Source organism: Toxotes jaculatrix, chromosome 16 (genome assembly GCF_017976425.1).
Source record: "Toxotes jaculatrix isolate fToxJac2 chromosome 16, fToxJac2.pri, whole genome shotgun sequence".
Lineage (NCBI taxonomy): Eukaryota > Metazoa > Chordata > Actinopteri > Toxotidae > Toxotes > Toxotes jaculatrix.
In genome coordinates this window covers 8,003,702-8,031,351 of record NC_054409.1, presented here as the reverse complement: position 1 = coordinate 8,031,351, position 27,650 = coordinate 8,003,702, and the positions used below count along the sequence as shown (strand labels likewise).

The 27,650-nt window shown below is 42.7% G+C and overlaps 1 protein-coding gene across 1 annotated transcript; it reads right to left on the bottom strand.

The window, feature by feature from the left end:
- Positions 1 to 329: 329 nt before the first annotated feature.
- Positions 330 to 26,781, bottom strand: ehmt1b (euchromatic histone-lysine N-methyltransferase 1b). Its single transcript, XM_041059334.1, has 26 exons — positions 26,741 to 26,781; positions 15,216 to 15,306; positions 14,595 to 15,127; positions 13,615 to 13,855; positions 13,310 to 13,458; positions 12,844 to 12,999; positions 12,449 to 12,520; positions 12,177 to 12,279; positions 10,879 to 11,016; positions 9,697 to 9,974; positions 8,446 to 8,687; positions 8,117 to 8,332; positions 7,932 to 8,014; positions 7,722 to 7,828; positions 7,456 to 7,578; positions 7,035 to 7,136; positions 5,487 to 5,591; positions 5,242 to 5,396; positions 4,899 to 5,069; positions 4,646 to 4,790; positions 4,469 to 4,546; positions 4,177 to 4,292; positions 4,015 to 4,101; positions 2,436 to 2,514; positions 1,982 to 2,157; positions 330 to 1,765 (listed from the first exon to the last, which is right to left on the bottom strand). The coding sequence occupies exons 1-26, from the start codon at positions 26,759 to 26,761 to the stop codon at positions 1,576 to 1,578; spliced, it is 3,957 nt and encodes a 1,318-aa protein (XP_040915268.1). The 5' UTR covers positions 26,762 to 26,781; the 3' UTR covers positions 330 to 1,575.
- Positions 26,782 to 27,650: the final 869 nt, after the last annotated feature.

The following is a 27,650-nucleotide window of genomic DNA, read 5'->3' as shown; positions in this document are numbered from 1 at the left end:
AAGCAAACGGAGTGTGGGAAGTGTCAGTCGCACTGATGCCACAGCTGCTCAAATATTTCTGCGCCAGGCCCTGAGCCCGTCTGTCAAAACTGAGCTGCTGCTCGGTTCCTGCAGGGTCAAACCGACTGCAGGCTTCGGTTTGAAGATATTTCAGTAATGTGTTTGTGGTTGATAAGATAATGAGCTAAAAGGCAATATCTCCCTGGACCTGAGAAATCTCTGGGAAAAAGCACGGGGCTGAAGAAACACCAGAGGCAATGTGATATTTCAAAATCTGCACAAACATTTTCAGGTAACGAGAGAAAGTGTAACACCTAAATCAGAATAAATGCATTAGTAGTAAATTTATTGAAAAAGATACAACCAATTAGATGGATGGTTCACGGACCAGAAATATGTAACAACATAATGGAAGTGCATTTTAATGACCTCTTTTTTTTTTTTTTTTCATTTATACCGTTCAAAACTTTGCACAACAGTCACTGCTTTACTAACATTTAAAAAGACGGGTTGGCTTCTGTCGGCAAAATCATGAGACAAAATTAAAAACAGGCTAACTACAGTAACTACGATTAGAAAACTGGAGATAAAATTAAACATAAAAAACTTAAAATGTTCTCTTATTTTACAAACTATGTTCACTTGGGTAATACAAATGAAAACAAAAGTAAAAACCTTTGTCAGCACCATTTTTTCTTTTTAAACTCCATTTCAGTCCAAATCAATTCCTCCACAACTGTGGCAAAATATGTGACACAAGATTAAGATCCTCATGCTTAATAAAAAGGTCAGCCAATTTATTCAGACTACAAACACCTCATCTTTGAGGAATGGTACAGCATCTTTCTATTGGACAATCTATACTCGAGTAGCAAATTTATTTAAAAAAAAAAAAAAACTGTCCACTTTTTCACATCATTTCACTTTATCATTTTCCAATCAGCTGTGGTGGCAAATGTTGGACATCCATTCGAACACTGCGGCAAAGATGAAGTGACACAAAAAAGTGGCAACATAAGTCAATATATATCAGCTAATTTTGCTGGAATGGTTCATGGTAAATGACCACAATGGTCAAACGAGTTAAACCCAGAGACGACCTCAGCTGTACACTGAGGTCGTCTTTGCTCATCCCGAAGCCCAGAAATTCCTCGATCGTGACTCTAATAAAAGCCTGTGTCAATCCGTTATCTTTAAAAAAAAAAGACTAAATGCACAGTTCTAATTCCCAGTAATGTCATGTATGAAATGTAAAGACTGTTTGTAATTGTCCCTGTGATGTTTGCTGTGCGTAACGTCTCTGCCCCCTGCTGTCCGTGTTACACAAGGTGGAATAGAGGAGCAGTGACTTCTTCAGGATTTGATTGTGCATCTGCCTCTGTGGGTGTGTGTGGGTGTGTGTGTGTGTGTTGTCTGTGGTCCATGGTCATTTAATCAGAAGTGGAGATACAGTACAAGTTCACTGATAAAAGTTCAAAGTTCATGGTTGAATAGACACAGGCGTTCTCTCCCCCCCCCTCCCTCCGTGCGTCCGCCAGTCCGGTGCGTGCAGTGAAGCTTAGTGTGATGAGGGTTTTATGAAGGACTGGGGGGACTGTTGGAAGAGCTGGTGTCGGGCGACGCGCTGGGCTGCTGCTGGTTCTCCGGTGTGCTGTCGGCCTGCAGCGACGCCATGGCCGCCGCCGAGTACTTGCACTTTGAGGAACCGCATTCGCAGTTGAACACCTTGCTTTTGACTTCCCAGAAGTGGTCACCGTAGTTAAATCTGAGAGAGGAGGATGAGAAAGCACAAGATTATGGAAAAGTAAGGTCATTTCATCCAAATCTGCCTTTCTCTGACACCCGGGGTTAAATAAACCCACCAGCCCGGAGTGAGACTTTCCTAAAATCTTATACATAAATCACACAGGGATTCCTAACAGCATGAGACAGAATGTCAAAGCAGCCAAAAAAAAAACAAACAAACAAAAAACTGTCTTACCCGAGCTCCTCTCCAGCCTTGATGTTTTCACTGGCAAAGAAGGCAATGTGTGGGAAACGCAGGTCCTGGTGCGTTGTGAAGACGCGACAGGCAAACAAGTTGGGCTCACACATGTGATTGAGGAAGCGGCTGATGTTTCCATAGAAACGGGCATCGATGCAGTATAAGTCTTGTGGCTGGGAAGGAAAATAAATGAAAGGCTCAAACTCAAAAAAAAAAAAAAAAAAGGAGACTGAGGAAATCTACAGTTGTGGTTGGACACACCATTAGCTAATAGAACATTAAAAAAAACATTGTAAGTACACAAATGAAATCACTAGATTAACAACAACAAGAACTAACTAGAAAATAATAATAGTAACAGTTTTAATATTTGTTCACACCTGCAGCTGTTTTAGAAACTATTTCTCAGTGTAACAGTGTTTCTCCAAAAAAAAACATGTCCATGCTTTACCTTGTCATCCAGACTGAACAGGTAAGCGTCATTTTGCCTCATCTCTGCTTCAGCTTCAGAGATGATCTCACCTACGTACCTGTTCAAAGGCAGATGAGCCGTCAGCAGCTGTAGGCGTCACTGCAACGGCTTTAGTTCTGACGCTGTTTACAACACGTCAAGCTTTCGCAAGCCTGGAATTATTATTATTATTTTTTTTTTATAGCTTTTATTTACCTAAAACTGCAGTTCTGAGACCCTGAGCTTCAAAGATTTAACATCCCTGCTGATAAAGCTGTGATTTATTTTCACATCTTTTCAAATATTTAACCCAAAAGGTTATTTTTAATTAAATAACTACCACCACACACATTATTCAACACTGAGAGATGGTGAGTAAGTGGATGAGTCAGGTTTAATTTAAAAAAAAAAAGAACAAGAAAAAAAAAAGAACATTTCATAATCCAGAGCGAACTGGTTGGTAATGCCGTCTGTGCTCAAAGATCTTTCATTGTCAGATTATCAGTTCATCTATCGATCAGTTTATTGGTCAAGCTTAATAAATCTGTTGTGTGGTACATTGTAGTGTAAATTGTCAGCACTGCTGTTTTCATACACATAGCTGTGAGTTTGCTTCAAAACCAGCTACACAAATAAACCACAAAAAAAAAAAAAAAAAAAAAATCAAGAAAACAAAACTGCACATGGAACCAACAGAGAGATTAGACACAGGTAAACACAGCTTTCATATGGCTGGTTAGAGCTGCTGCACAGTCTGGAGTGTGTCACCAGAACAATTCAACTTTTAAAACAATGATTAATGAATTTTAAAATGATACAAATGTACATTTCTTATTTAAATGTGTCATTTAAATCAATTCATTTTTTAAAAAGCATTTAAAAATATGCTGTAATATATATTTGTGACCCCTATTTTTTTTATTTTATTCTATTTTTTTTTTTTTAAAGACATTTACATCTTTAGTAAGAACCAATGGGCTGAGAGCCACAGACAGGGAGGACAAGAACTGAGAGACACTAACACATTGTTGGTTTTCATCTTTTCACTGAATGCACCGACTAAAAAAAAAAAAAAAAAAAAAAAAAGAAAAGAATAACACCAGCCCTTTCCTTTAACTTACTGTACTTTGTTGGCCAACACCATGTGCCATTTAAGATTTTGTAACATGAGAAAGCAGAAATGATAATTATGTCTCTCGTCTGCTGCGCTCACAGTCTGAGCTGATACCGTCTGGCAGGAGTTACAGACACTCAGCGTGTGAGAGTGGCGGTGGAAAAAGTGACACAACATGCCTATTACAGGTCGTGCCCCAGATTTCTGAATAAATTTAAAAACAAAAACAAAAAACATTAACAGATCTACAAGCTGTGGCTGCGTCATATTATGATGTTTTGAGGCTGACACCTATGGAGAGACTTGTAAGTCATTATCTTTTTTTTTTTTTCCTGGTGAATAATTAGAAACCATGGTGAGAAATACTGATTCGTGGGGACACGTGAAAATCCACCAACAAACAGGTTCAGAAATGCACAGTTAACTGCAAATATAAACAGTGTTGTATTTGCAAAAAGGACTTACTCGCATATAAAGGTCCCCTGTGGAATGTCCTGCATGGCCCGGACACCCCAGCCCTTCTTACTGGTCCTGAAGAGCTGAAGTCTGGTCCTGGAAGATCCACAACATCTTAATGTTGTTGTAATGTTAATGTTGATGTTGTAAAGGCTGTGGTTTTGAGATTACCTGAGTCCATTCTGCACTACGCGGTTCTTGCAGGTCCTCCAACAGGAGCATGCATGGTTGCACTCAAAGATGAGGGGAGGCTCCTCACGGCAGAATTCAGGGAGAAGACGTCCACACTGAACAAGACAAAAAAAATGTATTGTCCATTTATTAATACACTACATGTCTGGTATAATACTTTCTGTCTGGTGTTTTTCATGGTTTGGGTTCTCCCCATTAGCTCCAATAAATTCTTCCAGAAGACTGTTTGGTCCTTGTGTGTGTGTGTGTGTGTGTTGCCATTCGTCCTTACCTTGTCGTACCAGCAGCGCAGACTGAGTTGTCCACACATGCAGATACTTGCCGAACAATCTTCCTTACAAACACAGTACTGGTGGGTAAAGAGAGACAGACAACAATGGTCACTTCACACTGCAAAACATTCATTTATCTATCCACCTTCTCTCTGATGAAATAGTTTCTAACTTACCTGCAAGTGTGTTATGTTCCTGTCGATGTTCATGGGGGAGGTGACGCAGTTTTCGGGGATGTATTTGTAGTTGTCTGGGTAAGGTTCACTGTCCACGCCGTTGACACAAGGGATGGGAACTCGCTCCTGCCCCAGAGTTACGTCGCTGTAAATGGATCAAAGTTTTCAAAGTCAAGAAAACCTTTGACACCACAGTGTTTTGCCCTTTGATAAGCCTTTAAATCACAGATGATCCTGTACAATTTCATCCAACCTGTGGAGGATTTTTTCCTCTGCTTGACTGAGCCTGCTGTTCTTGGCGTCCCTCTCCCTCCTGTTGGCCTGCAGGGCCGCCCAGGCCTTCGAGCTGTGGCTGCAGCAGTCCGGAGGAGTTTCTCCCTCGCGGTTTTTCAGAAACACATCTGCTCCTCGAGACAGGAAAAGCCTGAGAGGACAGAGACCAAGTTTCACTGATCATCAATGGCAAGTCAGTCCTCTGTTCTCTGCTTCTAATCGCTCTTTCGTTTTCAAATACAGTTAAAAAAAAAACAAGCTTATTTAAATTTTCTCACACAGAGAGTGATTTTCTTTTTGGTTTGCCAGTGCTGGTAACTCACAAGACACAATCCAGGCGATTCTCCCGAGCAGCGATGTGTAGAGGAGAGTCTCCGTGGATGTTGACAGCCTGCAGATCACAGTTGGCGTTCAGGAGCAGCTCCGCAATCTCCACACTGCCAGAGAATGCTGCCCAGTGAAGGCAGATGTTTTCCTCCTAAAAACAAACAAAAAAAACCCAATCGCATGATATTTTATTCCTCTGTAAAACATGTCAAACATGGGGACAATGAACGTCTTAGCCAACCTTGTCCCTGATGCTGATGTCGGCTCCTTTGGACAGAAGCAGCTGCACCTGGTCCACATGTTTGTACTCTGTGGCCCAGATCATGGCCGTCCAACCTCCATCATCCTGAGGAAAAGTGATAATCACTGATCAGCAGAGTAAAGTTACAAGGACAGAAGAAGAACAACGGAATGACAATTTCCCCACAAACCTCAAGATTAAAAAACAAGCCTTTTAATCTTCAGTGACTATCGAACTATTTTAAAATGGGAAACAGCAACACTTGTTACCCACTTGGTGCAGAGGTTCATCTGAGGTTAGAGTGTGTGTTGTAATATCACAGCTGTGCTAATGGTTACCGACTCGCAGCAAGGTCAGACATTTCAAACAAAGACACATCGGATGCAGTGCAGTCATTTCTGTGGATTCCACATAACTCTCACAGCTGTCTACATCTTATTAACTTGTCTCTTTAATGTTATGTACTTGTTCCCATCACTGCTTCTGTGCTAAGTGGAAGAATCTTCTTTATGTCACCAACGTGTTTCAGCTCTGGACCTTCATCAGGGTGAATTAGCCGCAGGTTTCAAAGTAGAAGTCCACAACAAAATGAAACAAAAAGCAACAACCATCTCGCAGTCGCAAAATACCAGCACAAAGATAAGAATAATTGGAATCATTGCTCTTGAATGCTATTCCTCCGAAGACATTCTGTATATCTTAGCCAAGATAAAAATCCTTTGAGTCCCCCAGGAACACCAGTAGTCACAGGAGGTGGTGGTCTGTCAGAGAGACTTTCAAAGCCTTTGCAGTTTGTCCACAAGTTAAAATCTTGGGGACAACCTGAAAGACTAAAAGACAGTACTCAGTTTCTAATATTTATCAAGACACTTCCAACTTTACCAGCAGTACCTTTACCAGCAGTAAGCACCAGAGAAGCTAAAACCCCTCCACAGATTTTATAATCACTTTAGCATCATCTGTCCTCAGAAACAATGTCTTCCATCTAAAAAAGGCAGGGACAGCCATGGGGACCAAGCTATGCAAATATTTTTTTTTTTGTGGAAAGACAATCTGAATGTGATTTACAGACACAATAAAATTACCTGGACATTAAGACGTTATGAACAGTAGCAGACTAACTTCCAATTTATACACAGAATCTTGCAATACACCCGGTTAGCTTAGCTCAGCATAAACACAACAACAGCTAGCCTGGCTCCCAGCACAAGTTCACTAATAACATGTTGTATCTTGTTTGTTTGGTCTAGTACACAAATTTAAACGTAACAATAACAAATAGCGGTTTCACAGGAAGGTGAAGTAAGTGCTGGAGCTATTTATCTCTGGGCACGGTAACTTCCTGCAGTTCCTAACTGGGGTTGTTTTGGCTCTATGGGTTATGTTAACTGTGCAAAATGCCAGCAGCGTTAAATGCTATTGACTGATAACTGTTACATGATGATATGTCTGAATGACAAGGAAGCACTAATATAAAAGCCTGGTGCTGAAATTTCTGAAGAAATGATCTGAAGTCACTGATTAAGGTAAATGTGAAAATGTACTAACCTGACAGTTTATGTTGACCAGTCCTGTGGACAGAAGGTGCTCAACGATGTTGTAATGGCCAGACTTTGCCGCTAGGTGGAGACACGTGAACCCTTCAACATCCTAAGAGGACGAGAGAGTTATGTTACTGTCTCTGAAGTCAAACATCTTCCACAAATAGAAACAAGCAGGTGATGAAGTAATCAATCAATAGTCATTTCTGAAAGCTGAGTTTCTTTGTCATCTCAAATAAACATATTTTTCTTTAATTTGAACAAACAGGATCCAGTTTCTATGGATGTGATGTCTCACTGCTGAGGCTTGACGTCTAAGAGCTGTGAGCGGCTTAAAACAATAAAGAGGTCAAATCACATCCTGATTTCGCTCATCACTGTGGTCGCCTGATCCCAAACCCCCCCGGTGAAACCTGATGCAGGTTTACCTTGTGCATGGCGCTGGCTCCGGCTCTCAGCAGGTACAGTACGGTCTCCATGTGGTTGTTCTCACAGGCCTCCATCAGTGGTGTTCGCTGGTCTTCATCACACATGTCCAAGTTCGCACCGGCCTGAGGCAGGACACATCAGACAGTGCTTCCATTAAAAACAACCAAACCATTTCAAATTCTGTGAGTAATATTTTGACATTTTTCATTACCACAGGATTAACTACAGGGCAGAAGACCAGAGACAACCAGCAGAAGAGTCTTACTTGTACGAGCATGTGGCAAATGTCTTTGTGTCCACCCTCAGCGGCAGCGTGGAGCGGTGTGCGTTTGTTCTGAGATTCCATCTTAAAGTTAGGGTCAATGCCATCCACTGGAAGGTAAATAAAGAAGGAAAGTTTCATTATAAAAAACAGCACAGAGGATTTTATGAAAAGCAGGATTGCTGAGGCGTTTATAAGGACGGGCTAACATACCCAACATGAGCAAGACCCTCTTGAGTTCCCCCTGTTTGGCTGAGAGGTAAAGTTGCTTGGGGTGAAAACGCAGCTTCTTGGGTCTGAAGGATAAAAAAAAAAAAAAAAAAAAAGAGAGTTCAACTCTGGTCCAGACCTTTGGTTGTTCAGGCAGATCAAGCTGGAGTTCTTGTTGTAGGACTTACTTCTCTGTGTCGAGAGCTACCAGGATGCTCTCTAGAGTTTCTTTAGGCGGTGCTTGAGGAACTGTTGGTGAAGCTGTGGTTCCCATACTGGCCTGTAGTGTCGCAGTCCTGGACGACCCAGGAACGGCAGAGATGTCGAGTGCGTGTGCAGAGCGAATAGACAGCGAGCTGTCGGCCCGGCCGCTGGCCTCAGCCACGACAGCCAGGCGAGAAGAGCTGGAAAACAAGTTAGTGCCTTTACATTGTATGTGCATATTCACCAACAGGCGGCAGCTAACAGTTACTTTGTGCTGACAACATCACACCAATTGGATAATCAGGGAGTTTACCTGCCAGTGGTGGTGTCTGCTCTACCCTCGGGGCCCCCAGGTGTGGCAGGTCCGTGGGCGAGCGCGGTGAGAGCGGCGGGCACGGTGGAGGTGGTGTCCGCCTTGGCGATGGTGACCTCCTTGGCCTTGCTGGCCTCCTCTCCACAGTGGGGACAGAAGCTTTGACCTTTCAGCACCGAGGCACAAGCACGATGGAAACGGTGAGAGATGCTGACGTCCGGTTGGCACTCCATGAAGGTCCCCTGCACAGCCAGAGACAAAGGAGAAAAAAAAAAAAAAGTCTTGTTAAGTAGACACTCTCAAAACAGAAAAGACTTCTGTGTTTATGTTTACACAAGACACCAGATTACTGTGAGAAATCAGGAATCAGAAAACACTTTTATATCTGCTGTAATATTCTGATTTCACTAAACTACCTCAGTTTACAGCTGAAGCTAATGAAGATCTTTACTATCTACTTATTTTTTGAATAATTGTTTAGTCTGTATAATATAATAAATAATATAATAAATATAATAAAACCAAAGGTATGAACTTTATGACCATATAGAGTGAAAAAATGGAAAATCCTGACATTTAAGAAGCTATAACCAGATAATGTTTGGCATTCATAAATGACTCAGCATAGCAGTAAATAGTGAAACACACTTCTTCTGAGGCTGGTTGTCTCGTAAATGAACACCAAAAATATGTTTTTGTCATCATAGTGACATATGAAGAAAGATGGCCACACATCTACTTCTAATTATTTTATTTTATCTCCAACTTCTCAACCACACTTGATCAACCCTCGAATCTTATCTGCACCATAACATTCATGGTGTCTGTTGTGCTGGTAACTACACACACACACTCACACAATGGATGTTTACCTCTGGTCCTTAAAAATAAAAAAAAAGTTAAAATTACTTGAATCAACAAAGAACAGTTATGTTGCTGGAAAAAAAAAGAAAACGCACAAGCACTTCTATAGGAGCATAAATCTGGGACGTCAACCTCGACCTTCCTTTGTCAACAGGCAACAGGAAACATGGAAGGAAAAGAGAAGTTTCCAGGTCTGATTCAAACTGTCGCAGAGCATTTCATGTGTATCGTTCAGTTTAGCACAACCTCACTCCCCAGAGTAATGGACACACTTTGTTCAAGTGTGGATTAATGTGTTGTATAAACGGTCCTACACTAGGTCCTGTTCCTGACAGATTTGTCAAACTGCAGCCGGAGGCCTGAGACCAATCCAGCGACTGTACTCACAGCTCTGCAGAAGAAGCCACAGCCAGGGCAGCACTGGTGCTTCACCATGCCGTTGCGGTGGTCCTCGCACAGAACCAGCAGCTGGACAGAGTTGGAGGGACGCATCATTTCATGTTTCAGAATAGCACCCTGGCAGCGGGTCAGCTGTCCATCGACGCTCTCTGTGGCCATGCACTTCCTGTCTGCCAGGATGAGAATCTCTCGACTCTTGGGCGTCTCCATGCGACAGCTGCAGAGAGGAAGCTCCTGAGCCTCCTCCACCGCTGACCCTGAAATACCTGCAAAGAAGAAACAAAGACTGACTGTAAGTTAACCACAATACTGGATTCATTTCATTTTAGTTAAATCAACTGAATCACTGACCAAGCACTCCATGTCAGTTTTCAGTACGTCAGCTACCACGTACAACCTAAAGTGCTCTGTACTTAAAATGCTTTTTGGCTGATACCAAAAAACATTATTGTTTGGCACCTTGTCCCACTGATTAGCATATAAAACCAATTGTTTACTGCTATGAGTGGGAAGAGCTGTGATTTTGAGAAGGAGACAAATTTATATCTTGTCAGTGGTCTGCAGGCACTAAAATATGTTTGCTAACACAGATTTACATTACAGGTGGAATTACAAAATCCCCAACTGTGGCGCCCCCAGTGGTAATAACAAAAAATGACACTGTGACATGGTACCACAGCCCACCACTGAACCTGACCTGGTGTGGCAGTAAATTTACTCAATCAAAAATCTTTCTTTTTTTTTTTTTCCAGTGATTTAAATGGTGATGTGCTTATGGATACGCAGCAAACCATTCAGAGCCCTGTGAGAGAGATTCAGAATGGGGATATCATCTTCCTGTGAGAGCCAGGAAAATTCTGGCAAAATAAAATGACCATAAAAATGGCGGAAGGTTTGGATGAGATGGACTCAGGTGCACAGGTTACTGAAAAACAACTCAGAAATAAATAAATGGACATACATTATATCTTCGATCGACACGACAAACATTAAGTTAACTGCTCCTAGCAACCACTGCTGAATGGATGCTGAAGGATGTTTTACAAGATAACATATCCAGATTATTATTATTAGTAAACACCTAATCCCTGTTACTGGTGGAACCACATCAAAATGCTAAAGTGTAAGGCCTGAATTTATAACGAGTTTCCTCTTTTCTGCTATGCTCACCTTTGTTCTGTGAGGGAACCACCGGCTCCTGGGGCTTGTTGAGGTCGACAGACTCAGGGGGGAGAATCTGGGTGTACTCCTTCCTCTCACCTGCCAGGGCCTGAGCTGAAGCCTGAGGCTGAACCACCACCTCCAGGTCTGAGCAGTGAACAGTGAGAGAAGGGTTCGATGTTTACCATCCAAAAAAAAAAAAAAAAAAGAAAAGAAAGAAAGAAAACTGAAAATACAGCATTGAACAACGCTGTAATTCGGTCTTATCTGGATATTATGATGACACACTGATGATGGTATCTGAAGGTATTTATAAATGAGCTGATTGGGAAACAGGAGCTGAGTGCAGGAGAGTGTTGTAATTAACTTTGGAATCCCCTTCAGTTTTTGTACAATTTACAGTAATAAAAACACCATAAAATTAAATGTTACCTAATTTTTTCAAATTTATTGTTACAGGATCAGAATTTTAATTATGAATTTAAAAAATGAGCATAATCCTTCAGGCCTTAACGGTGATTCAATACTGTTCAGAATTCATATTCAGCTTGTAGCTAGAATAATTTAACATTTACTTGTGAAAAAATGGTTTTATGTATATTTGTATGTATTAAAAGCTGCTGTCAGGTTCCAAAAGAATCATTAGATTAAACTTCAGAAAAAATGAGCACAGTTTGGAATGTGGGTTTCACAGATGAATGAAGAAGCCTTTTTCTCAAATGGACTCCAGACAATGTCCAGACAATCAGGTCTGGACATTGGATCACCAGACCTTGTCCTGAGTTGCTTTTCCCACACATGTAGCACACAACCGTGCACTGTCTGTGTCAGACACGCTCACACCTACTGGAAATACTTCATCTGGTTTAGGTGAGGGGGTGGCACCTGGGTAGAGCGTGCAGGAGGCAGGGTACGAACGTCATCAGAAATGACCGACTCCATTCACACATCAGCTCAACAGGGAATTACACAGACTTTGTTGTAAGGAGCTGGCAGTGTAAAGTCTGTTTAATGTTGCATTCACAAATTTGCATTCAGCTCCTCGGGGTTAATCAAAGGAAAGTTAAGAGTTGCAGTGCATGTGTGAAAGTGGCTAAAGAAAAAAAAAAATCAATATTCCTCTTCTAACTTCATCCAGATGGAAGGATATGTTCACGGTCAATATGCACCTTTAAACTGCAGTGAAAGCTCCCTTTAAGGATTTTCAGCTAAATTACGGTTGCTAATACCAGAGGCAATTTCCTCCTTGCAAATGTGGCCCCACAGGTGACTCTGTACAGGTGTGAGTGTGACGGGGGGGTGGTCACCTTTGGCCTTTATCCTCCTCTTTCGTTTCCTGGACGGCCTGAGCCACGCGCTGTCTCCTTTTGTTTTCTTTTTCAGCTTCTTCTTCAGACTGGACTCTGTGCTCTGAGGCAGACAGATGGAGTTCATTCACAGACAGGAAGTCACGTAACAACAACGGCAGAACATTTCACCGCACTCACGTCTCATCTTCTTCTGTCAAAAGAGGTGGAATGAGATGAGAGCTAATACACTGATGCAGTCAGGTGGAGTAATGATGGTGAGAGGGTCTTACCATGTCCGACTCTGTGCCCTCCTCCTCTCCCTCCTCTTCTCCGGACTCTTCAGATTCCTGCTCATCTCCCACCTTCACAGTGAAAACAAAAATCAAAAACACAACCAGAAAAACCCACTTACATGTGAAAATGTTGGTTATTTATACCATTTTGTCAACACTGATAATGTTTTAGATGCTAATTAATCACTTCCTTTGCCAGAATACAGTGCTTGTCCATGCTTTTGTCCATTGAAAAGCTCCTTCTACTTTCTTCACACAAAACCGATTATACATCAGTTCAACAATGCTGCCACTGACAGGTCATCACGTGTTGTGTTTTGCTTAGATTAGAAATTACCACCCAAAGATTCAGGCCAGTATGGGAGGAGCCGAAAAAGGTTTTACGATCCAACCTGAGAGATGGGTTCAGACGTTGCCTCCTGGACAGCTCGGACAGGTCCGTCTGCTGGCTGCTGTCCTTCCTCTTCCTCAGACTCCACCTCCTCTGACTCTTCCTCCTCAGATGCGTTTTCCACCTTCTCCCCATTTATGTTTGCGACCTCTTTACTCTGTGAGATCAGAAAGGAACTGAGATGATCACAGCGATCTCGAAGCATACTGTGATAACTACTTTTATGATGCCAAACAAAATAAAAACAGAGCATCTAAAACTGTCAAGTATCAAACGTTTGGTTTCCTTTCATGAGATAGTTCTTGATTTAAATTTTTGCTGTTGTTGGGACTGTTTATTCTTATTCAGTTATTTTTAATGGACAACGTTTAAAAGAATTACAGCACTGATTTATCACAGCACTCCCATGACAGTGCTGACACTCTGGTTTAATCCAAAATGTTTTAATAAATGTGAGGGGCAGAGACCTGTGGGCTCTTAGCAGAATGTTGTAGTTCCTTAAACATTTCAAGCACAGTTCTCTGCTTAAGCACTTTGGTTTTCTTCTTGGGAACCAGGCTGTACGTTCCCATCCTCCTCTTCTTCTTACGGGACGACAGCCCTCCTGAGTAAGAGCCTACGGCATGAGACGAAAACAACACCACTGTGAGACTGCGAGTGGAGACGATGCACTGTTTCAATCAACTGATTACTTTTCTCAGAAATCCAAGAACAAGGTCTGTTTTTCTACAGTGGGTCAGTTTTTGTCATGTGTAACTGGAATCTGTCTGACCTAGATGGAGTTTGGCTGTGGCTGGAGCAGGGGCTGGAGCAGCTGGAGGAGCTGGAGTTGGCGGAGGTGCTGGTGAAGCAGATGACGCTGTTTGTGCTGAAGCTGGCGTATCTGGCGGACTCTGAGGTAGATGGTTCTGAGAGGAGGACTGCTGTGAGGATTTCTGCACATCAGCTGCGACTTGAGTCTCCATTTTCTCCATTTTGGCACTTTTTGCTTCTCTTAATTCCCTGTTAAGAAGCTGCAGGGGACAAAAACCAAAAGCTGTTAGGACGACTGTGTTGGTGTGAAGTGAAATCCTGGTTTGATCTGGTGCCTACTTGTTTTTGAAAACACTCACTGTTTCCTTTTTATTGCCAATTTTTTGTCAAAGTCCTCTTGCAGAAAGCACAGGTCAGAAAATCAACAACAACAATCTGTCACCTTATCTGTATGGCCAAAGGTACGTGGACATAATATGATATTTTAGACAATAGTGTGCTTCCAAATATCTGCCAACACTTTGCTGAAGGCCGACTTCCTGTTTACACATGGCAACGCCCCAGTGCACAAAGCCGAGCCCTTAAAGAAAATGGCTTCCCCAGTTTGGTGTCTGGTCTGCACAGAACCCTGACCTCCTCATCCAGTACCCATGGGATGAACTGGAGCGCAGGCTGCAAGTCAGACCTAATAACCCAATATCAGCCATGGACCTAACTGATGGTGTTACGGCTGAGTGGGTTCAAACCCCTGCAGCCAGGTCCCAAAAAAGTTTTCTCAGAGCAGTGGAGGCTGTTAGAGCTATCTGTCACATAACTATCACACATGGGTGAAATGTCTGTCCTTATTCTTTGTTTGGACATCCATGTACTTTTGTCCTTCAGTGTATACAGATTTTAGATCAACATTCTTATTTATCTTGTGATTTCAGTGGAAGTAATGAGAAAAAGGGGGCTGAAAACACTAATGAGCTGCTGACAATACAGGTTCTGATTGTTTACCTTTTGTGCCGGGCTGACAGCAGGTCTGGACATGGTCTTGCGCGCTCTGTGTATCGTGACGGGTGCTGGAGCCGGGGCAGGAGACGGGGCTGTGCCATTTTTAGTGTCCGATACACCCTGTCCCAACGTGCTCCCTGTACTGGGGTCAGTCCTTAATGCACCCGAAGTCTGCACACACCCTGATGCCGAGGCAGGGAGGGATTTGACCGTGTACCCCCCTGTTGATGTGCCCGAAGGCAACCAGTTAGTCCTGTGAGAGGAAACTCCCAAACCTGGCGTCACTGCAGAGCCGCCTTCCTGCGGCTGCTGCTTCTGCTTTGTGAGAATGAATCCATTGCTTCCAGTAACAGAACCGTGCGGCGGCTCCATGTCTGGCATGCCATTTTCATTTACCAACAGTAAAGTCTTGTTGCTGCCTGTTGCGGAGCCGTTCGACGGGCTCTTGTGCCTCGTGTCGTCACATTCGGTGCCATTGAGCATCGCCTCTGCTGCGGGGGAAGAGGCCAGTCTGGCTGCTACCTCTTTGTCTCCATCTGTGGACCAAAAGCCAAAAACACAATGCAAATTACAATGTCAACTCCAGAAATAACCATGTTATTTCAGGTTTACTTGGACTAATACCTGACTTCTCCTCTCCGTTGCTTGCTGGATCGAGTCCTTCCTTCTTTGCAGATGCACCCTTATCCACGCTGCCCTTGGCTAGACCAGCCGGCTGCTGACAAAAAGACCACATATGTCAGGGGGAAATCAAATTTAGAGCTGTTCTAAATATTTATTTTATTTTTATCATCAACTCATCAGTGGATATCTTATTCAACTGATGTCTTTGTCTGTAAAATGTATAAATATAGATTAAAAATGCTCATCATAAGTTCCTTATGCTCAGGGCAGCCTCCTTAAAGTCAGTGAATCAATTAGTCAATAAACTGACAATTTTCATTATCAATTAATGCTGTTTCTCAAACAAAAATGCCAAACATTCTCTGGGTTTAGCTTGTAAACTCAATATTTTGTGGTTTTAGGTTCCAGCCTCAAGCTACATACAACAGACAAAAGGAGCAAATCCTCACATTTGAGAAGCTGAAACCAGAGAATGAAATTAATATATTAGCAAAATTGATGTTGACTCATTTTCTGGCAACTGGCCAACCAATTGTAATCTTACTTTTGTCTATATAAGGCCACCCCCAACCCCCTTGTTTGTGCTTTTCAGCAATGTGTCTTTGTGACAATCAAAGATCATAGAGTGAGCCAAGACAATGAGGACGACCCCTATGCACTTTCATTGTCTGTCTTCTCTCTTTCTATGCTACAGCCAAGCAGAAGAACAGCAGATGCCTGCTGCAGCTTCAAAAGGGATCTACACCACCCACAGGCCGTCTTTTCACAGGAGAAGCAGCTGAAGAGGCAGCACCAGGAAAGGTAAAACAGCCTCTTTCTCCAGAGCAGATCGTCAACCTCTCTCTGGGAAAATGGGCCCGAAAGAAAACAAAGGAGGCCTGGGAGAAAAACATCATGAATCCAGTTTTGCTTTCTTTTTTGGGTCCAGCTTTGCTTGTAAAAACCAACCCTTTGTTCCAAATCCTTTACATGTGGGCAACACGGTGGATCAAATGTCAAAGGAAAGTGGGCCTAGGTCAGTTTGCCCCTGAAGAGAAAGATTTACACTCTCCGCAAGCTTATGTGACACTCATACCCAGCAGAGTGAAGGCAGATAAACAGATACATCTGCAGACTGGAGCAGGGGTTCACACTTACTGAGTATGACTGTCTCAGGAAAGAAGAGGAAACCCTATTCCTACAAACTAGCCCAATCAAAAGACCTGCAAGAGCCAGAGTACTGAAAGCTGCACTGTAACAAACTGAAACAGCCACTGAAATGCTTTTCTCCAAGGCCTCTGACAGTCAAATCCTCAGATTTAACAGAGAGCATGTGTCCTGAAACCTGCACACGACCGAGGCCCCAAACTAAATGAGCCACCATGACAGGCTTCCCAAATCATTCTCCAAACACGTGCTCCTGAGTCCCTGAGCCCAACATGAACATGCACCTTGCCAAACAGCAACAAGGTCAGGCCAAGAGCTGGTCTGTGAGCACAGAAACTGAGGGTGTTTCTCGCAAAGAACAGTCCAGTCTGGGACAATCCTCTGTGGTGTATGATCCTAAGGAATCTAGTGAACATGTGTGAGGGTGAAGAGGAGAAGAATCCTTTAGTTCCTTGCTTTCATGGTTTGTTGAAAGCCAGTAGCAGACAAAAAAAAAAACAAAAAAACAAAAAAAGAAAAAAACCACCAGCCTCATCCCTCCCCCTAGTGGTGGAAAGTGGAACATACACACTGGAGACAGAAAGGAGAGGGGGGGAAGGGAGGCAGAGAAGGCTGTCTGCAGATCTCCGCCATTTCGCAACCAGATTGTTTACTGACACAACGCGGCCATTGCAGCAGTTTTCCACTAGATGGGGAACGAAGGGGCTTGGAGGCTTGTTGATGGGGATGTGGGTGCAGCTGAGAGAGGCTCCAAATATGAAGCCAAGGCTATGACTGCTGATCAGGAGCATATTAGAAAAACTGAAAAGATGTTAGAATAGACCAAAGCTTCAGCCATGACCGCAAAAATAAATCTCCAGTGGTTCAGAGTTTACATTCCAGGTTGGACCTTGTTTTTGGAACTACAAATAAACATGGAAACTATCAGAAATAAATGTACAACAGATTATATTTGATATTTCTAATGCTCTAAAATATTCTAATGGTTCAATCATTCACTCTGCCTACAGCATAATGTGAACCCGGTGTCTGACAAGGCCTGGACGTTCGTACTGATGTGGCCTATCTTTAGATCTACTGCAAGAGGCCTGAAAACAGAGCTACCTAAGCACAAAGCACAAACAAATTACACAATCGCTGCCAGTGACAAGCACAAGAGTGCTAACACTTCAATGGCATGAGGCGATATGGGACACAAATCCATTTCACGCAGCCGAAGAAAACAAAGCATGAGCTGCCTTCCTGGCCTCCTCAAAACAGTTTTTTTTTTGGCGAATAAACCCTTTAAAATGAAGTAGCATCTACTTGTGAAGCCTCACCAATGGGCTGTGAGCTGTTTGACCCAAAGAGTGTATATTCCCCTTCTCAGATTGTTTCATCTGAATCTTTTCAAGAGGCCTGAAGAGGAGAAATTACCCAACAAGGAAGAAAAATGTTTGAATGTTTGTTTTTCCTTTCTTGTTAAGTGAGGAAGTACATCTCACAAAGTGCTTCAAACCATCTTACAAACCGTCTGAGTCATCTTCCAAGCCCTACCACAGCCACGACCTCAGGTTTGAGAACCACTGTTCTAAAGGAATGTGGTAAGAAAAAATGTTCTTGGCTTTGCATAGTCTCAAAGCAAAAATCACACACATGGGGGGTTCCCAGTGGCCTAACAATCTGACACGATTCCTCTCCCCCCTCATTTCCTTTCACTTCACTTCTCTACTGACCACTGTCCACATAAAGGAAGAAATGTCCCAAAAAAACCACTGAGACTGCTTTGCATGAAATCTCCAGTAATCTCCAGGAACATGCCGATGATTTACCTGTCCAGATAAAGACATGCAAGGTGTGACCCTCTGCCTGAGAGCTGCTCAGAAGACCTGCAGCTGCTAAACATGGAAGGTCACCCGGCAGCCTAACATGCATCCTTCAGATTTATAAGCAGTTACTGCAGCCTTTTGTTCCAGTATATTCCTGATCGCATGGCCTAGGCTGTACATACATCCAGTCCCCGGGGACGTCATTATATGCTAACCATGAGGGATACACAGGGAGAGCAAAGAAGAGGAGGAGGAGGAGGGATAAAAGAAAAGGTATGACAAAAGCAAAATCTACTGATGGAGTAGTTTTCAGATCTTCAAGAGGTCAGACTTCTATCTACCCATGTCGAGAATGCCACCACATCTCCTGTGCTGTGACTGCACTAAATACAGCAGTCGTGCTAATTCATGGCACCACACTGAAATCTCTCTCAGATGCAGCAGCACTGCTACCGAAGAAAAAAAAATAATATATATATATATATATATTGCTCTTCGAGCTTAAGTCCTCGATTTCAGGTATGAAGAGCAATCAGTGGCTGATAAAGTAGCAGCAGCTACTGTCTTCAGAAGCGCATCTTACAAATTGAGAAACCATCTCAATGAGGAGACAGCAAGAGCTCAAAGCAACTGATTGTAACTTTTATAGGAAACGGCTAAAAAGGAACTGAGAAGCAAGACTATGCATCTCCTCAGACCATTCAAACCCAACCAAGGGTGAAGAGCATAAAGCTAAAACATGTCTTTTCCCTTGTGTGCCTCCAGGAAGCATCATACCTGCTTTCTTCTCATGGCCTCCATTGAGAAGAAGAAGGCGTCAGAGAGGGAGAGTGTTTGAGAGAGTGAGAGAGAGAGAGTGTGTGTGTGTGTTTGAGAGAGAGAGAGAGGGAGGGAGAGAGAGAGAGAGAGAGAGAGAGAGAGTGAGAGAGCGCGAGAATGTGTCGAACAGATCGTTCCTCTTCTCCTTTTCTTTCCCCCGCATGCACATTCACCTCGCCGGTCATGTGACCTGGTGGCTCCCTCTGTCGGCCCTCTTCTTCAGAGGGTCTCCACAGAGCATGCTCAGTCAGCTCAAACAGCAACACCACTCCATTTCTTTAAGCTGGAAGACCTCATTGAAAATATCCACTGGTACAGACTCACCATACAAATGCTGTGCACCCAACGAGACCGGAGACATGCAATCAAACATCCTGCATAACCTATACTCTACTAATGTTTTTATCTCACACCTCAACCTAATACTGAGTCAGTATGACTCACTTTCTTTCTTTCTTTCAAGATTGTCTTTCTGTTTCTCCAGACTGTAAAATTCTACCGGTGTTTCTCCTGTCTACCATTTTGTTGTTTCTTTGTATTTTATTTTTACCGTCTGTTTCTTTTTAATGTAAAATGGAACAATGAAAATAAAGGCCTCATAGCTGGTGCACACGCACAGCCACTTAAGGAGCACCTAGGGAAGGAGAAGAAAAAAGGTAAAAGTAGAGGGATAAAAGCCATCGAAACAAATCAGATGTCAGTCAGGAGCCTGACGAGCCAAACGTTTCCCATTGCAGGACGTCAGGCCCCCGTCCAAACCTCTCAACAGGAGAGTCTTTTGTCTCCACTGAGCCTCGAGCCGACGAAGGCAGCAAAACGCAAAGCTGCCAGGCCATGCAAAACATATTAAGTCAGAAAAATGAAGTAACAGACCGAGCTGCAAACTGGCAGAGGAGCCTGAAAACAAAGATCCAAAAGGAACCACACACACAGGGAAGAGAACAGATAACCTGAAGTGTCCGGCTGTGCACAGAACAAAAGGAGTGAACATAAGCATTCAGTGCCAAGTCTGAATATCTTTACAAAGACTTAGTATTGTTGTAAGGTCCTTGTACTTCATGTTGTTCGTTCTGTTCTCATTTTGGGACATCACTAGGGACAGAACTTTATTTTAGAAGATTATTTTCAATATATAAATCAATAAAATGTCAATAAATAGTAAAGATGCCCATCAAAAGTTGCCCAGAGCTCATTGTGACATCTCAAAATGACTTGCCTGGTCTGTAAAACAGTCCAAAATCCACCAATATTAATCAGCAAAAAGCAGGAAATCCTCACATTTGAGGAGCTGGGACGAGCTAATGTCTGACATTTTGTGGATTATCAGAACAGTAGAGGTTTGTCACTCTGCAACGTGAAATGAATTTACTCCTCAGGGGACATTTCAGACACACAGGAATGCAGATGTAGAGATGTTGGCGGCTTCTCCTGTTTCACAACTAAACAATGACAAACAAACCTAGTCCTGACACACGAGCTCGGGATTATCAACTTTCATGAACCAATGGACCAAAAAAAAAAAAAAACAGAAGGGAAATAAGTTCTTCCCTCTAAAAAGGCCAGTGTTGGAACAAAGTAAAAACACATAATTTGTCAGATACATAAGACAGGTGAAAAAGCCAGCAGGGCAGTGCTGCTTAACAGGAAGAGTTGATTCATTATGAGCTACGCCCACAAGACACAAAAGAACGCCACCCACAAGACAAGAGCAATTTAACTAAAGGAGCTTACTGCTGACTGACAATGACAAAGCTACATGCTTAACTACAGCATGAGAAATGTTTGTGCCCATCTCAGCCTCTGACAGAAAGTTAGTGCCTACATGGTTCGTACACAGTTGATATGAATCCCGCTCGTACAGGTTTTAACTTACACGATGAAGAGACAGACCAGACGCCCCACTTCGTGGAAGCAGGGTCTAAACGTTGGCTGCAGGCCGTGCCTGTAGCCATGCTAACAGACCTGCACTCTCTACTCTGTGTGTGTGTGTGTTTTTTTAGCCACGCTAGCCACATGGCTCTAGGAATAGCAATGTAGGTCTGCTGGACAGTCCACCACTTTGCTCCAGACTGAAATATCCCCACAGCTACTGAACGGGTTGCCTTGACATTTTGATGAAGACAATCGCGTCTCCAGAGGATGAAGCTTGCCGATTTCAGTGATGCCCTAATTTTTCCTCTAGCGCCACAGTGAGGTTAGGATTTCTGGGATGGAGTGAAATATCCATTGGATGGACAGCCAGGAAACTTGGTACACATATTTAATGTCCCCAGAGGATGAATCCTAAGGACTTTGGTTAGCTCCTAAATTTCCTCTCACGCCAATTGACAGTGTCTTAACTATTGGATGGACTGCCATGAAATGTGGTACAGACATTCAGGAGCCCCACAACATGGTAATGACTTGGATGATCCCTTAACTTTTTATCCATATGGGGTGATGATGTACCAACAAAGCTCAGCCAGCAAAGCTCAGACTGGTTGAATACTTTTCTCTAAGTGGCTGAAAAACAAGAGCAAATCAGATGTGCCGTAGATGCTTTGGGCTGCAGCAGCTGTTACCACAACATGCAGGACAATTCTCAAAACAAATCAAAGTGGTCAGACACGGAGGTGGATTCCTTAAACGCTTTGCTGCACACGTCAGAGAATGGACCAGCTAGCGGCGGCACAGGGACACACCGAAAGCTCATAATTTGGTATTTGTTAAACACCTATAGGCTTATACACATGTACATACATAAACACTGTATTCAACTCCAAAATCCAGAACATAGGTGTTTCTGTCATTTTCACAGTTGCAGTTGGTGTCGGGAGAAAGCAGAGTGTGTCTATCAGGTCTGCGTCACCTCCAGTGTGCTCTGTACGAGAAACAAATCATTGCTGGCGTACTAGAAGACTCTAGTCTTCTAGTACTAGAAATCTACCGACGCTTGTTCCTCTTTCTGTAAAGAAATTTGATGATTATTTTATCAGCTATTGTGGTTGAGATGAAAAAAAAAATGGCAGGAATATTATGATAAATCTGGGAAAAGCTGCACTGTGGTGCAGCCTGTAAGTGACTGAGACCGAGTGTGAGCAGCATACGGTCCAACCCTCTCCTCTGAGCTCTGAGGGCTTGGTAACGTGGAGAAGAGCCAGCGACAGGCGCTTAATAGTTTCATAATGAATCACAGATGTAAATGGTTAAGATCTAGGTATGTCTGTATGTTAAACAGCGAAATTACATTAAACGAATGACAGCGTCATCAAAGAAATCTAGCTTGAATTCACCACTTCACCGTCTGTGTCGTCAATTTCCTCTGTCTACAGTGCATGGGTCAGAGTTTCCATACAGGTGAGCACATTCTCCCGTCAAGTTTGTTTTTATAAATCTTAACTTTTCCATGGGAAACTGCATCCGCATGTTCCAAGTGCCAATTTGTGTGTAGGTAGGCAACGGTTATAAATGACCAGATCGCCATGAAATTCAGCAGTTCATAGTCACTGAGGAATGAAACCCTCCGTAATCCTTCCTCCATGAGGTCAACATTTCCAATAATCCAACACACAACAAAGTCTAATCTGCAGACTGCAGAATTTTCTGAGGACATTCATGCTTCCCTGAAGACAAACTGTAAAGGACATTTTGTTTGGTTTTTCCTGTGCCATCCACTACACAAAAACTTTAACACTGCTTTTGGAAAGGCTCTAACAAAAAAAAAATATCATCAATATATTTGTTCTGTACGGTAATTTTGAATTTCGAGGCATAATTAACAGTGGAACCTCTGGAGCTGCCAGCTAAGTCTTCTTTCGATAAAGCTTTCAACAGGACAGCTGCGTCAGAGTTTTGCTTTTCTGTTAAAGGCGACTGTGAAGCCTCCATAGCCCACAAAAACTACACTGGTTCTTTCAGTTTTGTGACTATACTGACAAGGGATGTCTCGATCAAGTCTTTCATGCCCTGAGCTGGGTCAGAGTGATCTAATATTACGTATCTGCTAACTATCTGCATAGTTTACCACAGTCACCACAGTAGGCTGAGGAGTAGTTTGGCCAGTTTTACTAACATTCAGAACAGGAGCTAAGAACGTGGGAGCAGCGCAGTAAACAAGGTCACGCTTCTCTGCATCTTTCAGCTCTGCGTCTGCAAAGAGACATCCACCATCTCTGTTTACATCATGATCTTTTTCAATTGGCTGATTTTGAGGCAAGACTGGTTGTTAGGGTTTATAGTCGATCATGTTGTTATCCTGCACTGCGCGGTAGAAAAATAAAGTCAACTCTGGGGCTTCTCAACTGATGATTCGAATCATTAAAATTCGAATCAGCCCTGAATCTTTTAATGTTTACAACACCCTAAATTTCACTTGCACATGCAAACGAATGCACAGCTGTCATACCTGACGCCCTCTGTGTACATGGATTCAGTGCTCATTCGCATAAGCTGGCTTTATCCACGATGTCTGAAATTTCTGAAAAGCCCACACAGATTTACAACAAGTGCGTCGAACATATTGGGCAATCTGGTTTGCCTAGCACACACCAAGAAATAAACCCAGTATGCAGGAAGAGCACAGGAAGAGCATTGCTGCCTCCCACAGGTTAAAAATAACAACGCATTTGGTCTTTGCGAACAGAAATGATGTACGTGTTTATTTTCGTACAGTGCAGGGAGGTGAAATCTAACCACAAGCGGTCACTGGAGCCGCATGTCTTCGCGTCAGTCATCCTACTGATGCTGGATAGTTTTTCAGTGGTTGCACAATAAATGGCAACACAGCAATGAATATAAATAAACAGCAAAATTGTTAAATCAACCTGTGATTTAAAAAAAAAAGATAAATAAAATAAGCTAGTGCGTTACACATTACACAAATGTGGTTACGTTTTTTAGTAATGCGTAGTGTAAGGAACGACAATTCGAAATTCAGTAACTACATCACAGTTACTAATCCCAGTAATATCTTCTTAGTAACGTTTCTACTTGTGTTAAACACAAAACATGTGATGGGTGGGTGTGGACAATTTGAAGTTGTTTAAAGGCAGCTTTGACAGAGCAGTGCAACAGTAACAAGTAATGTAATGCATTACTCTTGCTGCTCAGCAGTTAATAATGTATTTACTTTTCAGTGAGTCATGTGTAATGAGTGACTGATTACACTTTTAAACACTGATCATGGCTCCGCTTGATGAATGGTACATGATCTCATACGTGCCTACCTTTCCGAAATTGTTTGTTCCACACAGTCATGTGGCAGCACAATCTTATCCTGGAATTCAAGGGAGACTCGAGTGACATGAGGTGGGTGTTATCTGTCACAAGACCAATAATGGCTACTTCACCTCTATGTACTTCAACTACAGGAGCCCAAAGCGCTGCTTGACATTCAGCCAAGCCTCTTCTCCTGCTGTGTCTCCTGTCTGAATGAACGCACAGAGTGAATGCTGAGTGAGGCACATACATGCGCACTGTACACTGAGTGACCAGGAAATTAGAAACACCTGTACAATGTAATGCAAAGCAGCAGCCTTGCAGTTCATACTCCCATACCTCACGCGGAAATCTACTTAAAATACAATGATTATCGGTATGTTAAATTATATCACCTACATGGAGTGTTGTTAAACTGTATGGCTGATACTGTACATTGCTTGTGAAAGGATCCGTTGTTAGTGTGCTGCTGTCTGTGCTGACAATGCCAACGAAGCATGTTCAAACTAAGGCTGTATAATGAAGGTAATGTGTTTCCTACTTTCTTTGTAGTTTCAAGCAGTGAAGTCAACAATGAAGCCTCAGTAAATGGCACTCATTTCAACTTTTGCAGTGGCTGATTTTAATAAACTGCAGGGTCTGACAAAATCCTGTGCACCAGATATAGAAAAAGAGGCCTTCGTCAGCAAGACGCAGCAACGAAGTGAAGCATATCGCTCATAGATGAGGGTGAATATTGGTTCAGAAGCCGAGATCTGTGTACGTATGAAGGAGTGTTGTATGAAGAGACAGATAGACAGGTAGACAGACAGACAGATTGCATATCTTTTCACTTGTGCCTAGTGGTGTCTGGCAATTAAGTCTGCAATTACCAGGTATTTTCATTGTCTGTTAGTCTATTTTTTTTTTTTTTTCAATTAAATAAATAATCTATGGGTGCAACTAACAATTACTATCATCACCAATTAACTGATTATTTTCTTAATTTATTGATTAATTATTCTAGATATAAACTAACAAAAAAAAGTGAAAAGTTACCATTATAATTTTCCAAAGCCCAAAGTAAAATTTCACATTTGAGAAGCTGGAAACCACCAAACGTTTGGCCACCAAAAGCCTGAGATGATCGATCCATAATCAAAATAGTGATTGATCTTCTGTCAATCAACTAATCGATTTCGCTGTACAATTATCATTTAGATTGTTATGAAATCTATAAAACGTTCAGCCAAGAGTGAAAATTCATAAATAATGTAAATCACACTAATGTGAAACAGAACAGAAGCAGGTCTGGGGAGAAATTAGGTGGGGTTTTTTTTCAGTAACGAGAGTGAAATGACCTTTTGAGGACAACCGTCTTATCTATGTGTCAAATGCATCAATAAACTATATAAGTCAAAGTTGTGAGTGCAAACGGAAGTTGCAGTAAAGCTCAGTGCCTCACACCTTTCTACACTGGACGTCTACACACCCCCCAGCACTGCTGAGGAACGCTGTTGGAGCGACCTCTGCTGCACAAGACCGGATCATATCTCTCTCTATCTCTGTCGAAAATAAAATTAAAAAAAAGAAAGAAAGCAACAAAGACTGAAGCCCTGATCCATTTGCGCAACTCTGTGCTACTGTCGCCGAGAGATAAGTTTCATCTGTCCATCTCAGCTGATGAAAACCCAGCAAAACAATGCAACTTGTTACAGCCAGCCCTGGACTGGTCCACAGCGACTTACAGCCGTGGCAGTAACTGCAAACAGCTAACAAAGACAAGCCTGCAGCACGAACAATTTTCCCGATGAAAGTTTAAGGCGAAAAATTAATCATGCCAAGAGCACGAAAGCCGGTGTAAGAGCTGGCGCCTGTGATTAAAGTGGGAGGTTGTAAGCGAGCGCTGCCAATGCTGCCTTCATTTGACTGCATCATTTATCATGGAGCTAACACACCGCACAGCACAGGGAAGATAACACTGTCAGGCCGGCATTGAGCCGTCTTGTTCCAAATCACACTGAGACTAGCCTCTGTCGTTCAAAGAAGATGATAACCTTAAAAAAATCTGTTTTTGTGTCGATCTGATAAAGTGTGCACAGTCTGCTAACTAGCACGGCTGCTAGCTGCTAGCTAAACAGCAATGTACAAATTAGCCATCAGTGAACGGGTGACAGGCAACATGGCTAAAACCGTGAATAACGTCGGCCAAAGACGCATGCATATCTATCTGAGGTTTATTCTGAACCGCTAAAGCTGGACAGAAGAGAGACAGTGACATGAGCCTGGACCATGTATGACCAGACCCCAGAGAAGAGCCCCCAACGCGCCCGCACGGACCATTCAGGTTCCGGGGCGCAGCATCTTCCTGCACATTCAGTTGCCCTCCGGTCCAACACAAAAGCAAGAGACTCCAGGCTGTCCGCGGGAAATTCACGACAAACCGGCACCTCGACACCGACGATTCGCCCTTTTACAGTGGGGGTTCGAGCCACCGGGGCGGCACGCATTTTCCAAGGCGCGGAAAATAGTGCGAAAGTAAAACAAGCTTGGCGTAGATAATGCTCACACACTCACCTCGGTCCCTACCGAAGCCATGGTGCCTGGACGTAAACCCCGCCCACTCGCGATTACGTCATATTTATCGATTTGCAAACACTGTTATACCACACCTGGGAGGGTGATAGTCAATAATACAGTCAATAATAAAAAATATACATATAAAAATAGTGCTTTGGTATTAAGAGCACACAGAAGTAGATTAGGTATAATGGTAAATTTATAAATCTACTAACCTACTGTGACTGATAGATTTTTCAATCCAAGGACAACTGATGATTTTTAATTTTTTACATCTGCAGTTTTACTAAACAATGCTGCGAAACAGGACAACACTGATGTGATCATTGCAGAACCTTAAAATATTTCCATAAACCCTACATGGCTCAAAGTATGTGGACCTGGCTGCAGGGATTTTCTCCCACTGAGTCACAAGAGCAATAATAAGGTCGGCCGCTGATATTTGGTGATAAGGCCTGCTTGGCTCACAGTCGGTGTTCCAGTTCATCTCAAAGGTGTTGGATGGGGTTGAGGTCAGGGCTCTGTGCAGGCCAGTCAAATTCCTCCACACCAAACTGGGAAAACCATTTCTTCGTGGACCTGAAAAGCTTTGAGCACTTAATGCTGAAAACAGAATGGTTTTTCCCCCAAAGCTTGCCTCAAAGTTGGAACCGTACTATTTCCTAAAATGTTTTTGTATTCTGTAGGAACAGGATTTCACATTGGAATTGGAAGGTCCCCAAAGCACAGCAAATAGTCTCTGACCAAATTAAAACTTTAAGGTCCTTTAATTAAGGTCTGTTTCCCCACTGATGCAGACTAAAGACAGACAGTAGCATTGGCAAGTACCTAGAAATGATTTACACCATATCCAAAAACTGATTAGAGAACTAAAACCAGATGATGGTCTCTTGTATCATTACATCAC